General features: G+C 33.9%; 1 protein-coding gene across 9 annotated transcripts in view; it reads right to left on the bottom strand.

Annotated features, from left to right (window-relative positions):
• LOC143255662 (uncharacterized) overlaps window positions 1–16,158 on the bottom strand; it is a 76,065-nt gene that overhangs the window by 20,074 nt on the left and 39,833 nt on the right. For all 9 annotated transcript variants that reach the window (XM_076511689.1, XM_076511696.1, XM_076511691.1 and 6 more), the window contains one exon: window positions 14,671–15,433. In XM_076511689.1, the coding sequence (XP_076367804.1) occupies window positions 14,671–15,187 (517 nt within the window). In that variant the 5' untranslated portion in view covers window positions 15,188–15,433. The remainder of the gene's footprint in view (window positions 1–14,670; window positions 15,434–16,158) is intronic.

Genomic DNA, 16,158 nt, shown 5'->3' with positions numbered 1-16,158 from the left:
ACTTGCATCATTTCATTCTGTTTTATAAATACTAGTTTGTTTATTGTTGAGCTACATAAATGGGCTATTGACAAATTGTCAGCTGTTGGAATCAAACTCCAATTTTAGGGTTGTAAGTTCATAGGTCACACGTGAATAGCTAAGTGATAGACTTAAGATTCAGAGAGAAAAATAATATTTAAAAATATGTCACTTTTCATTAAATATTAACGTTTAATCGCAAGTCACGCTATTATTTCTTCCATTGACTCTTTAAAAATTCTTACATATTCTGAAAACTGGTTTCAATTAAAGCTAAGAAAACACACAGAGTGACAGGATCAAAACGTTGCAGTATCAACACACAGAGTGACAGGATCAAAACGTTGCAACAAAACTGTAACAAAGTAGCAAAATTATTTTACTCCTTATAAATTCAGAATAATTCTATTTACGATGGTAAATAAACAGACTTGACAAAAGTAAATGCCTACGTAAATGAAATAGAGTACATTTTATACGCCCACAACCTCTAAATTAGCCCACAAAAGTTGAGTACTTGATTAACGCCTGCTCGACAGGGTCCTTCAGGATATCAAACGCTGTGTCGTATTTGTACAATAAAAAAATAATGTGAAACAAATTTTACTTGGGTCACATGACTTCTTAATATCTTGTAATAAGAACATGCTTATTATGACAACAACGTATTAATTCATTAACTTAACAACTGTGAGAATAATATATAATTGTGACGATTGGGTTCAGAAGATTGTTTTTGTATTATAGAGACTTACGCGTCAACTTGGTTTGTTTTGAATATCGTGTAAAGCTACACCTGAGCTATCTGCACTAACATTTCCAAATTTAACAATGTAAGACTAGAGGAAAGAAAACTAATCATCACCATCCACCTCCAACTCTTGAGGTACTTTTCACCAACGATTAGTGAGATTAACCGTCGCGTTATAATGTCCCAACCGCCGGAAGCGTAAGCATGTTAAGTGGGAGGGGATTTGAAAGATTTGAACCCGCGACCCTCAGACTACGAGTCAAGCGTCATTCCCATATGGCCTCTTATGTGTCGAATACTAATCGGGTTGTCTTACGTATGTAAAATGGGACATTTCTCCACAAGGCTGTTTTAGACAATGCAGTTTCACACCAAACATGCTCGCCCTTTCAGCCGTGGGTGTGTTATAATGTGACGGTCAATCCTACTATTCATTGGTAAAAGAGTAGCCCAAGATTTGGCGGTTGGTGGTGATGATTAGCTGCCTTCCCTCTAGTCTTATACTGCAAAATTAGGAACGGCTCGCCCATATAGCCCTCGTGTAGCTTTGCGCGAAATTCAAAACAAAACAAACCCAATGCAGTCACAATGTTTTGTCTGTTTTAGTCCTCCGTGGCTCAGCGACAAGTATAAGGGTTTGTAACTCTAAAAATTAATTTTCAATACTCGCAATTAGCATACCATAGATTGTACATAGTGTAGCTTTGTGTTTAACAAACAAGCCTTTCCAAGAAAGGGGTGTGTGTATGTGTGTCTTTTCTTATAGCTAAACCATATCGGGCTATCTGCTGCATCCACCGAGTGGAATCGAACCCCCGATTTTAGCGTTGTAAATCTGTAGGCTTACCGCTGTACTAACGGGGGGCTCCGCGAAAAGAGTAGAGTCAAATAGAATTATTGCTCAGTTACTTTTTGTTAGATAAAAATCACTATGTTGTACTGGAATATCTCAGAGCGCGCACGTGTGGCTGACAAATCATTTCATAACAACTTGTACCATTGAGGTGAAAAGTAATTCAGAAGAGAATTATAATAAAATACAATATCTAGTGTTGACACTCATTTTAAAATCTCATCTACAGTTTCTTATCACAATAAATAAAGCACAATTGATATATTCTTATAACTTGTTGAGAACAAAAGAAAGATGTGATGTCATTGTTTGATTCATAAGAACAGAAGGGATAGTTTCATGTTATGATTTATTAAAACACAAAACATACGAACAAATTAATTGCCTCTGAAACAAACTAAATAAAAGGAAAACTTGTGAACATTGGAAGGTAAGTGTATGTTCCATTTAGTTTAATTAGATTATCTTAACTGTTCAGACCTGAGTTTAACCAGAAGTTGGAAATACGTACAATATTTTTTTTTGGTAACTCAAAGTGGTGGAGTGTCGTCGTATACATCTGCAGAAGAATAAGTGTATTCGAAGATTTTCTGCAACCTGTTTTGGTATTACCTCTATATTCGACAAAGGTGTCTCGGGCAAACATGTTTTATTCGTACTTGTTTCATGTATTATGTAAATTACTCATACTATCCATCGCTGTCCCCTAATTCTTAATATACTAACAAGAAGAAAGACAGCCACTAACCAATACTCTACCACCCACCGTCCACGATAAGGGGCTAACTTTCACTTTTATGACACAGATCATTCATGAGCTGATAAAGCTGTGAGCTGTCTCCGTTCCTACAAAAATAATTTGAAGAGAAACATTGCCTGTGATGATTCAATAGGTGCCTTATGGACTCCGAATCTATATAATAAATACTTTGTTTCAAAATTTCTTGCACACAGCTATACTAAGAACTATTTTCGTGTTGCAGCGCCTAATTTTGAGCACAGAAACTATATGGAAAGCAGATAGTTAACAGCAACCACCACCAATTCTTTTCTGAGTAAATATAGAGTACGTAGCACCAAAGTGCTGAGAGCGTTTTTACGGTAACTGGCCATAAACTGTGAACATTCTGATTCACTCTTCTAGCACACTGACCACTAAGCCACGAGTAATAAATATATTGGAATTTTAAGTACAAAATAAAGAAAGTAACGGATGCCAAAGTTCATTCTTTGGCTTCGTTTCCAACAAACACGCTGACATTAACTTCTGTAACGTGTGTTCTTTATTTTGTTACGTGATCTTTATTCATTGATTTAAGTTCGTTAATCATAAAATATCAGTATTTTATGTACGATAATTAAAAATAAATTTTTGTTTTCATTAGACGCAACGACAGCTTCACAATGATTTTCAATAATATCATTGTGTTTGCATACATGTTTTAGCAAAACATTAACATTTACTCAAAGTTACTTTTTGTGAGTTGCCCTGAAACTGCAAATGTCGGTGCTGATCCTGTCTAAATCTTTCTTCTCTCAAATCTGAACTTTATATCAGGTTGGTGATATTAGACTTGTTAACCATCCATGTTCTCCAAGCTTCAAATACGTACGTGTCTACAATTGTGAATAATGTGGGATTTTTGGATTATTACTAACTGGTAATACATGGAAATTTGGAATGGTCACTGCGTGTGGAGACAGAGTAACCACTGTGCATGCGTGTATATCGGTTACAAATATTTACCGTTCATGAGAACACAACTTGTTATAGTCATTATAAGCGATTAGAAATATGGTTTATTTCAACATTTCCGCGCAAAGCTACACAACGACTGTGTTCGTTATTCGTTTTTAATTTTGAATTAATATACTATAGGGAAGGTGCCTAGTTAACAGCACACACCACTACAGCTCAAGGGCTAGTGATATCGTCTTCTCCTGGTGGCTCAGGGGACAGTCTGAAAACGTATAATGCTTAAACTCGGGTTTCGTTACCTACGATAAACAGAGTTTTATCTGAACAACAAACCAAATAGCTGAATTTCACAGTCACTCTTGTTGCGCACCAAAGCATGTATTTGTGGCAACAAGTCGCGAACCATGAATCTTCGCGAATTCACAGTTGGAGCATGGCAGTCACATAGAAATATGGAGGGGTTATCATAAGCGTAAAATAAAATGAAGTAACCATCATATACATATATATAGTGAATGTTGGAGAGATATTGTGACCATCTGCACTACTTCGAAGATCATATTAATAAGTGCAAAACATTTATCACAGGAATCCAAATTAATAAGCATCATTCTGTAAAAAAAAAAAGTTAAAAGAGGGTTACTACTAATAAACGTATGTAATACGTTTTTGTTGTAGTGCATTCGTTTAATTTTGGAAATTTTCTAAAAGGCGTGGTAAAAATCTCTCCCCTTTTAGTTGTTAAATTATCGGCTCTTTTCAAACAACTAGTCAATATTCTGTAATATCATTGACTGCAAACCTGTTTAGTTCTGATTAATATTGAAAAATATTACTTTTCCTTTTATAAACTGGCCAACTTTTTTTAAATTGATTTACTTATTTTCTATCTTTCAGACAACGTTGGAAGTGTTTTTTCGCATCTTTTCAATATCTTATTACTTGATTTTTCTTGTCTCTTAGATGCACTGAAATAATTTTTTTTCTTTTACGTTTTATCAAATAACACCAATGAAAGTGATTGATGGAATTGTCTTTGTGATTTCAATCAACTGAATTAGTGATAACGATGTCTTTCTGACTTAAATCATCTCTGTTAGTCTTTGCAATATCTTGGATCAATAGGAGTACAAAAGAACCTTTACGTTTCTTTAGAAATTCATTTCTGTTAAATAATTTTTTCCGCCGATAGCTTATGGAACATAGTTATATTGAAATGGGTGTCATATAAGACGAGTTTCTTTGCTTTCATGAGGAGAATACAATATATATTTATATTAACACACGCACAAAAGTACATATACACAAAGCGCAGTGCTTAAGTTATTGTTCCCCTCTCCAGCGGCACAATGGTATGCTTGCGAATGTACAAAGCTAGAAACTGTGTTTCGATACCCGCGGTGGGCAGAGCAGAGATAAGATTAGTGTGTAACTTTGTGAGTAACTTCAAACATAATTTTAAGCTGTGGAAACTGACTAGACGTATTTACATAAAAGGGTCCTGTTTGTAAATTTTTGTTCAAAAGTTGTTTTTTTCACACGTTTCTGTTCAATAACGGTATGCGCACTTTCACTATAAGTATTTAAAACAACTATAAGGAAGACAACTCAGCCAATCAACACGAGTAACTCTGTTGATAAAAACATATTATATATTTCGTAGGAGCTTTAACAACTTGAAAATGTTAAAATCAAGCGTTTTTTCATAGAAAATTCACATAGGCGTAACAACAGTTGGCGATAAAAAAACAAAAATAACAAACAAACCGGAATACAGGCTTTATTATATCACACGCTGGTTTACTAAATCATCCGTGATTCTGCTGCCAGTTTGTTTTCAGGAGAACATTACAAAGCTTTTCCACTCGATAAAAGTGGGGAACAAATGTTTAACTGAAAAACACATCAACTACGTTAGCTTAGATCGTTCTTTACGTCGAATTTTTCTCGTAAACAGAACTATATTAGTGAGTTGGTAAGACTATGGAGTAGACACACGGCGAAACGTAATTACAGTTGTCGCGTTTCATCTACAGCACCCTCTATTTTCTCGACAGTACACTGAATTATATGGCAGGTTAACAAAACTGATGTTGACAGCATACCTATTCCTGAAGTCAACCTTAAAGCAGCGTTCTTGATAAACACGTGTTGCTTTTGTTAGAAGGTAAAAAAAAAGAAGAAAAAAAATGCAGAGCTCTTACGTGTGTTTCTTTTATACTTATGAAACAAATACTACAATACACATTTAAGGCCCAATGGTACGTAACGCCTACACTGGCGCATAGAAATCTCTCTCTCTGTGTATATATATATATAAATATGGCGTGAGTTGTGCATCTCTCTGATGTCCTGACGTCATAAGTTGTTTTGAGTTGCTGATTGAGTTACGTTCGACAAAATCTGGTGGAAACACTCAGTTTGCTGATCCTCTGTAGTCAGTAGACATAGTGTATGGGACACCCATTGTTCCATGAACGAAAGAAATAAGTGCCTATGATTAATAGGAGTTAATTTGCTAGCAAGTAATAAATGTGATATTTTTATCACAGTATAACTGACAATAATTAAAGTTATTAATTTTTAAAATAATTTATTATATAATTTTTCAGTGAGAAGAATATATCATAGCATTTCAATTATACCTTTTCTGTTGTATTTCGCTATCATCAAGGCTTGCCGCTCTATATCGGATACCAGAATTCTTCTGGTCATCTGAGTTACATCTATTTATATTAGCTGTGTTAAAAGTGTGACCGCACGTATTGTCCATTAAATGAAATTAAAAACAACTCTTTTTATTGTCACACCTTTGTACTGCTTAAAATTTATGGGACCCTAGCAGATCTTTAAACTATAATCCATAACGAGAGGCAGAGTAATCAGAATTTGAAGGTTGGAGAAGCGAACTGCCAAATCCTTCAAAAAACCAACCCAATGTTTGATGTGAGATAACTCCTCGCAAAGATCCTTGAGGTCTGGTGTAATTTGGAACAAGAAATAAATGCTTGAAAAGAAATAAATGTATAAACGTTATTAAACCAGTGCATATGACCGAAATACTAAATGGTTTCATCACTCATCAACTGGCAGGTTTAACACCAACTAAAATGAAAATGGAAATGATGGAAAAATAGCGATCACAATCAGCCGTTTATACAACCAATATATCATAATAAGAAAAACAGTTATCATGCGTGTTTAAATAAAAAGAAGTACTTTAAAGAAACTGTTTTAATAAATACTCAGATATAAATGTTCTAAGTTAATCCCTGCCACTTAGAAAAGTTGAAAGAAATTGTCATAAACTTACAATAAAAATAAATACTGGCTTTATGCTAAACACCCGTTTTCAGAAAGACCTGTTCATAATAAAACGTTTTTCTTTTATATACTAATTGATATTTATAATCATGGATAGTTTCCAATGTAAGTTCAAATATAAAGCCAGTTACAAATGAAAACAGAATTTTTCATTTTACGCACGGTTGTATGAACGATAGTCCGTATAAAATTGTATGATTGCGAAAAATATTTTTATAAAGCGTTTAATAGAAAGTTTATTTTGAATAATAGATACTGATGGACGTTTATTTTTTACCAAGTGGTTGAATGATCCATAAATCATGAGTTTGGCAATGAGCAACAAAATAACGAGATGTGAGGGACATTTACTTTGTTCCCTGGGACATGATGGTGAGCTACAGTCAGTACTAGCGAACGTGTTGAACTAACGAGCGCTCTACTTCCTTTCAGAAAAGCTAGTTCATGACAGTGTAACCCTGACACATCCTTCTAATCTAACCAGCTTAACAAAAGCCCATCGACAGCAGTTTCATTCTATACCACCTTATTGCGTTATCCCTATATGATTTATTCTCTTGTTTCGATTTTTTCGCTATTTCCATGGAATACGTTTTACTAAATCTCATTAAGTGTTAATTAGCTCCACCCACCACCCCGCATTTCATGAACACAATAAGTGGCCTACTTATGTAAAAAGAAAACATTATAATGAGTTTTTCGTCGTTTCAGATGAGTGTCGTGTAATGTACAGTTTTTGTAACCGTGTTTTTTACCACAAGGAAGTAAAATTTTCGTTCATATAATAAAACTTATGTGATATCTATTATTTCAATTTATCCAGAAAAACCATGCGTTCATAATTTCATCAGGATTAATTTATAACGTATTTTAATGAAAATGTCATTCAAAACATAAACCATCAACTAAAGAATTAACAAGAGGTTACAGATTTGATATATATTTAAAAAAATAGCAAAAATGTAGGCTCATTATAGCCTATATAACAAGTTTGTATTGTAAGAAAAAATTGGAAGGCGGATGATCACATTATTCTTACGACAGAAGGGTGAATTAAAGCATACAACTCCCTGGGCCTCTTATCAAAGAGTATCTTAGAAAAGTATATTTACTAGTTTTGGTGCTTTCTATCGTGCTGCCATTTAATTAACGAATCATACGCTGTGTTTTACAACAAAATCAGTAAAAAAATTATAATACTCGAATTGTATCAATGCTGGGAAAATGAGTTTTGGTAGTACCGTGTAACGAAAAAATAACTAACTAGTGTTTTTAAAATACTTTTTATTAAATAAACTACTACTTCTTTTATTCTGAAACAAACGTATAGCGTCAAGGAACTATGTGTTGTACTATTGTTATGGCCCAGTATGGCCAGGTGGTTAAGGCACTCCATTTGTAAACCGAGGGTCATGAGTTCGAATCCCCGTCGCACCAAATATGCTCGCCCTTTTATCCGTGGGGGCGTTATAATGTTACAGTCAATCCCACCATACGTTGGTAAAAGAGTAGCCCAAGGGTTGGCGACGGGTGGTGATGACTAGCTACCTTCCCTCTAGTCTTACACTGTTTAATTAGAGACGGCTAGCACAGATAGCCCTCGTGTAGCTTTGCGCGAAATTCAAAACAAACTACACCCATACTATTGTTACTTCGTCTTTACTATTCAAGTTATATTTGATGGATAAATTGAGTTTTACCTAGTTTCTTTCAAGCTTATACATATTATATATTTTAACTGACAGTAAAGAGAGGTAAGAAACAAACAGATGAATTCGTAATATTTAGTTCCATCGTTAGAGGTTGAAGAAATACTTCAGCACATTGTTTATTTATAGAATTTCACTGTGATAGTAGTTTGTTTGCTATATTAGACCTTCGAAGCACATCATTTTCTACATTACAGAACCATTTTGCAAAAATGAGAATCGACAGAAAATTTCACAGTACACACCAAATGTTAATAAACTTATTTAAGCAATTCGTTTGTAATACATTGGTAACATATGTTTTCGCCGCTAAGGGATTTTTAACTGATAATCTCAGTTTGATAACAACTATCAGCATATCTGAATCTTTTTAAATTTAATTTTTTTTTTCTATACAGAGAATGTGCCTAACTATTTATCACCAACCTTTAATACGGAAAAATATATATGTAAAAACGGCTGGTTTGGGTTGAGAAAATTATTTTATGTAGAGGAGCGAACAACGTCTTTGATATAGAAAGTCTAAAACGAAATTCTTCCATTTAATTATGTTAATCCAGTGACGTAATTACAAAAGATCCTTCTCATAAAAAGTTATTGGGTGCCCTTCATTTATTCCACTTCTTAGCAATTCTTGAAATTTTCAGGTCCCTTGAGCACACTTATGGTTCCCCCCTTCCCCTCTCCTCCGCAATTGCGTGGTCATATTTACGCTACTGTGTCAGTCCGTAAAATAATAAAACATTAAAAAAAAAAAGAATTTGATGATATAACTTTCTAATATCCACGGCCTTCACTGACTCAGTGGGAAGTTTGAGGGACTAATAACTCTCAACATCAGCATTCGATCCTCGCTTGGTGCACTACCAAAATTTCAAACAATTAAGAAATTTCTTTTTATTTTACTCATAATATAAAAACATTTAACTTATCGAAATGATTTTTGTAGAGTCCTTACAAAACAATCTATTTAGGTTTCTAAATTGTTTTGTTGGTGAGAACACCGAGAGTTCACATATGTTTTAGCATTATTAGTTATTTAACAAGTACAAAAAGAAACTTAATAAGACCCTAAAACAGCGCATAGCATGTCTCTCATATCAAAACGACTACTTCACACTTAATTCTTTGGTGTGTTTTTTCCACCTAATTGCTACTTTGATCTGCGTTAAAACATTCTAAACGCAAAGTGATTAAAATTAAACTCTTACTCTTGTCATCATTCAATAAATTATTTCAATTTAACTGCTCGAAAATCCAAAGACTTTATCTTTACAAGACATAGTTTAGACTTTTTAAAAATGAAATAAAAACCCTATAGCCCGAGCACTTTTGAAAGGTGGACAATGATGTATACTAACCTATATGTCTGAAACCATTTATCGTTATGAAAAGCTAATAAATGAATTATACATATAAACAAATTACGTCACGATATGCCTCACAAACTGCTAAGCAGATTGAATTTCAAAAGAATAATCAAACGTTGTTTCTACTATTATGTAAGGATCTTAAAGAAATGTTGGCTTAATAACTTTAGCCTATCTCGCGAGTGACAAGGGATCGAATCATGGACATACCCATCAGTCAGGTTTAACAAAATTAACATTTAATCATGTACAGACTCGAGAACCTTGTCAAACCTGTTCGTACCACAACGTAAGCATGCTAGACGTCTGGTGACTGGTGACCATGAAACCAACTTTTATTAACTAGTTCACGAGAATAAGTTTCATACAGCAAGAAGAATGTTGCTGACATGGAGTAACAACTTCTAGAACAAACATAAGTGTATTTATATAACTTATTTGTTTCTCGAAAACGTTTTTAAATAAAATTTAAATTAAACTTCCATATTTCCTTTTTTTATCAAGAGCCGAAATGAACAAATTTAGCTTCTTAAGAGGGCGTTAACTAACCTAACTCTGGTTCTCCTTAAATAGATTGAGCAACAAACTTTATTTCTCTATTGATATAGGTTTGGTTTGTTTTGAATTTCGCGCAAAACTACTCGAGGGCTATCTGCGCTCGCCATTCCTAATTTAGCAGTGTAAAATTAGAGGAAAGGCAGCTAGTCATCACCACCCACAAACAACTCTTGAGTAACTATTTTACCAACGAATATTGGGATTGACCATTAAATTATAACGCCCCAACTGCTGAAAGGGTGAGCATGTTTGGTGTGATTGGGATTCGAACCCACAATCCTCAGATTACGAGTGGGGTGCCTTAACCACCTGGCCATGCCAGGCCCACTGATTTTGGAAGACGAATTTAAAATTCTTTAATATACGACTATTTGGGTGCAATTTAAAGGTAATATTATAACCTATTAATAAAACCTGCTAGTACCTTACCATCTGTCATCATTTGATTGTAATTGAATTTTCCGAACTGATCTTTAGAATTTTAAATAAGACAAAGTAAAACCTATATATTTTATCTGGTATCAAGTAATACATGACTAACAGAACTATTATTTTTAAAGTAATATGAAGTGGTTCAGTTACAAAACCAATTAAACATATTTCATACAAAACAACAAATTCGATTCTAAAACGACACTTGAATAATTTGTTGTTGTTGTTCTCCGTTATACATTTTCGATTCTTTGTTGTATTCTGTCAAAAGTTATGTTTGCCACATCTAATGCACTGTCAGGTTTTAGGTTATATATTTGTAGGATTGTATTTATTGCTACTTAACTATGTTTAAATTTTCGAGCAAATGACAATTTAATTATAAATAAAATAGATAATGAGATATTTGTACATTAATATGTACAAATTGTGTGAAAATTCGTTAGAATCTGTGATCTGGTAAACGACTTTTCTAAACCCAAGATACTCGTGAATTCATTAGAGGCCTTCTAATATTCACTTTTTATCTTTATCCAAACTTTGCTTTTGTTATGTTTCGACCTTTTTAGGTTATCTTCAGGTTAACAAAAAGAGTTTGTAACTGACCGTTGCCAGGTACGTGTCTAAGAGACGAGAATGTAAACGGGTACGTGGTTATTTAATAACCTAACATATACTGCAACGCTCCTACACTCCCGAAACCGAGTATCAATTGATTGATCTCTCGGTTATTGTTAAACTTTTTACAAAATTAATTCCATTTCTGTCATAATTATAAATTGGCCCTCTGCAAACAAACAAAAAAGACAACCACTAGATAAAACACAAACTTCCTCCCTCCTTCTTTATTGGTTACTCAAACGTTACTTTTCATACGTATATCATTTAAGTGATATATTTTAATAGATATCCTTGGCCACATGACATCTCGTTATTTTCCTAATTGTAGTATCAATACCTTGTAAATGTCAGTTTCTATAGTTATTAAAACACACAAAAAGTTTTCTACTTATGAGATTTTGTCCATCATGTAGGACATACTTAAGTCACAAATGTTGCACATCAGCAGTGTTGTGTCTAAGCTTTCACTGGTCAGATTTCGGTAGAACCTGTATGGAAAGTTTGTCTAGGAAGTTTAAATTGGAGTAACACTTCCTCCTGAAGTGAAAAATTATCTTTATGCAAACGATGCTCCGAGTTTCACGTGACTGCGGGGAAGTAAATGTGTTATAATTCTATCATCCTGAAGACTATATACTTATCTATTACTTCTTTTTGTTTATTTCAAGGACAAGTTCTCGATACATTTTTTACAATGGCAACACATATTACTGCATAATTGTCATTTCTATGACGTATTACACCTTTAGTAAAATATGCTGTATCCTGCTTGTTTGAATACTAGGAACAAATAATTATTGCTACTTGTGTTTTCTAACATATAAGAGAAATTTATAAAGAAAGAAAACAAAAAGTTTTTTGTATGTAATCCTAGTCTTCTTTTTAAAGCTTTTGTCTCTTCGTAATGATTACTTTTCTTTGTTTCATAACGTAAAGGCAGAGTACATTACGTGGGCACAGTTATTATTATTATATGAATTTTTATATTAAATATAAAAACATTGTCAAGAATATTTGACATGGCCTTCAAGTAACTATACGTAAATAGGGCAAAACGCTTGAAGTGTGATTACAAAATATTAAGAATGGCCCATAAATGAAAAAAACTAAATTACATACAAACTATATGCTCAGAACATCGTGTTCAAAGCTGTCGTACATGACAACATTCTTTATATGGCATGCAATGATGCTAACACATCGTTGGATATTTATCTAACCATCTTCACCATGTATCTTTTCAGACTTATAAAATGGGTGAGAAATTATGGAGGGTAAATTTACGAGAGAATTGTCCCCCCCCTTCACCGATAAAGCATTCTTTTACATCTGTAGCCTTCGCATCAGAAAGCTTCTATATTACACGAAAACGAAAAACGTGGTGTATTCTGATAAACGATTTTACACGCGTATTCATGTTCTGTATGGCTACGAAAAACACAGCATTTATTTGTTTAGAAAAGCAACAAATTCCAAAACTCGCTGTTTTCTTTGTTATAATAGCTTGCTATAATTCTACCTCTTATTTTTCAGGAACGAAAACCTTTGGTAGAGCTATGGAATAGGCAAACCAGTTTCGGATCCATGTTATGTCGAAAATATTCATCGGGCTTTAAATGTTGGATGTGTTATAAGGGTGACAGTCGATCTCTTAGTGTGGATAATGAATGGCAGAGTGTTGTTCACTGGCTACATTTCCTTTGGTATATAGTTTAAAATTAGGGGCATTAGGAACTAAGGGATATAACCTTAGTAGCATTGTCGTTGATGCAAATACAGATAACCTTAGTAGCATTAAAAAATTCAGAAAAAAAACTCTCTTCCTTTAGAGCACGTGCGATTGAAAATAAGAGAACGAGAACAAGTAGGCTTATTATACAAGATATATGACCTTGATCATTGAACTTGCTTTCAACGAAATTCCCCCTGGACAGTTACTTGTTGAAGATAAAAGATAAGAGTGAAATGCTATAATTATATGATTCTGGTTTGGAATTCGAATTGAATCAGAAAGAATGTGAAAAAACAATAATAAAAATATCTACAATCTAAGTGATTTGCAGTACAATTATTAAGCCTATTGCATTATAGTTGTTTTTTTTCGTATCTAGGAATAGCCTTTAAGAATACTGTTTGCCTCTCATCTTCCAGCTTAGCTGACGTGTTCCGATATTTGCTGAAAGGCCTTTCGAACAGTAACTTATGGAAGATAAGTATAAATCTGAAATACATTCACTTTCCATCATCAACGCACCTATTTCTTGGTTTAACATAAATGTTTATTTCTGGCAAAACGTCAACAAAAGCATACTTCTTTGTTTATTAATTAGAATAGAACCTGCTAACTCCAAGCAAGACAGCAGTCATTAAATTACTTTCTGTTTATTAATTATAACAAGATAGCAGTCATTAACTTACTTTTTGTTTACTAATTATTACAAAACAGTAGTTTGTTTGTTTTGAATTTTGCGCAAAGCTACACGAGGGCTATCTGCGTTAGCCGTCCCTAATTTAGCAGTGTAAGACTAGAGGGAAGGCAGCTAGTCATCACCACCCAACGCCAACTCTTAGGTTATTCTTTTACCAATGAATAGTGGGATTGACCGTCACATTATAACGCTCCCACGGCTGAAAGGACGAGCATGTTTAATGTGACAGGGATTCGAACCAGCGACCCTCAGATTACGAATGGAGTGACTTAATCAGTTGGCCATGCCGGGCCATTTGTGTTCTGATTATAACTCAAACTGTTGACATCTTAAGCGCTCTCGTAAAATAGGTATTTTACATCGACGACCAACTGAATTTTTTATTCAACCTGAAGGAAAAAGCTGGGTTTTTTTAAAACTCAGATTGTCAAAGCTTTTTCATGTTCGCTGATAACATTAATATATTTTAACGTCATTCACTTCACCGAATAATTGGAAAAATCCTTCTACGAAGTACCTTTTACGCTTTAATCAGAATGTTATCATCATAATTAAAGTAATTTAATGTTAATGTATATCTTTCTATTGTTTTAACTTGAAATTAAACAGTTCTTGTCAACGTTGTGTTTCATCAAAGGAAAAGGTCAACTGACACCTCTCCAGTACTGCTTACTTATAATAAATAAGCCTGAACATTTCACTTATTTTTAAACGTTGCTTATAGTAGTTGTTTCAGCATGTTGCAGTTTTGTATGTGAGAAGTACGTACGCATTATTTATCAACTTGCATTCGTGATTAGTTATAACAAAAACATGACATCGTTATGTATGTTTTATTGATGATGAAAGAAACATGCGTCTGAACTAGAATCACCAAGAAACTTTTATAGGATATTTACTTACCTTTCGGGAGGAATTCATGTCTGATCAATTGTGCTTGAATCAGTACTCTCGGCATCAAGAGACAAAATGCTGAACAGATGTGAAGAAACGGAGCAGTGGGTCCACCATGTCGCCACACTGTTTTTAGCCACCTAACAGATGTTTTCCTTTTCAAGTTTTGGTAAATAGCGTTGTCGTCGTGTTCGTTTCCCAGTTTGCAGCCGTCGTTTGAGTAATTGCCAACCTTAAATATAGCGGCCACTATGAAGAAAGGAAGCAAAACTACAGCTGCACCAATACAACCAACGTATGCATTAAGTTCAAAATATGGCTGGTCTTCTGCAGGCCACGACAAAACAATATATCTCATAAAACGTTGTATACTGCAAACAATAATGTAGATCTGGAAAGCTATCGCCATTGTGCAGTACCAGATAGACCACAAACTGTTGACTCTAGGATGATAACATCCCATTGGAGAATCACCCCTTTTTTTTCTTCGAACAGTATCAACCGAGTGATTACCTGTTGTTGCCATAGTAGCACTTAGAAGCTCGTTTATCTTAAAATAAATGAATATGATTACAGCTTTGAAAAGTATGGTTTTAAGGATTCATCACTAATGATATAACTCATTAAAATGGGTCAGACTACAGAGTTTCTTTATTGTGTCCTGTTTCGGGTTGGTCACTAGGATGTATGACGTCACTCTATGAGATCACTGTTTACTTCATCACACAAGGTAGTCAAAGCCAGCTGACACTATCTAATATTTACAATGAACCTGAAAATACAACATGAGTTAAAAATTAGATACGAAAACGTGACAAAATATCTCAGTCTCCATAAAGCCTACAACGAACATATCTGAGCCATCTATGCTATAGTTGTGTAAAGTTTCTTGAACTCGTGATATCTTTCAACATCTATTTATGCATTCTTATCTGACTAATGTTGTAATATGGGGTGATAACCGTTTCATTTAAGAATCATGAAGACTGTTATATTATGAATATTGCTCAAAATATCAGCTTCTCACTTCCTCCGAAAATATATTTTTATTAACTCTTTCACTAATTCCAATTATAATAGCTCTAGAGATACTGCTCATTGAATTTTGTATATCACCTAATAAATATCAGTCTTTTATTACATAAGTCCATTACAGTGCGATTATTACAACACTGTAAATGTTGAGACAAGTTTAGTTCGCATTATCAGCGTAAAAGAAAACAGTTGATGTAGAATATTACAAGGATTTCAAGCAAGCTGAGTTTTTCAACTCAAACTGCCTTTTTTTTTGCTACATTTAATTATCAACAGCCAACCTGTTTAATTGATTACGTCTCTGTCTGATCATTCTACTAATGGTATCAACCACTTTTTGCATCTTTGCATCTTACCAATGGCGTAAGTATGCCTTCTGCAGCTTCCACAAATACAAAGGAGGGCGAGCCAAAAGGTAGCCCAAATCAACCAGAACCGTAACTAGAATTTTATAAAAATAAA

This window comes from Tachypleus tridentatus, chromosome 7, assembly GCF_004210375.1.
Source record: "Tachypleus tridentatus isolate NWPU-2018 chromosome 7, ASM421037v1, whole genome shotgun sequence".
Lineage (NCBI taxonomy): Eukaryota > Metazoa > Arthropoda > Merostomata > Xiphosura > Limulidae > Tachypleus > Tachypleus tridentatus.
Note: the sequence above shows the minus strand (reverse complement) of the source record. Positions and strands in the feature narration are given on the sequence as shown.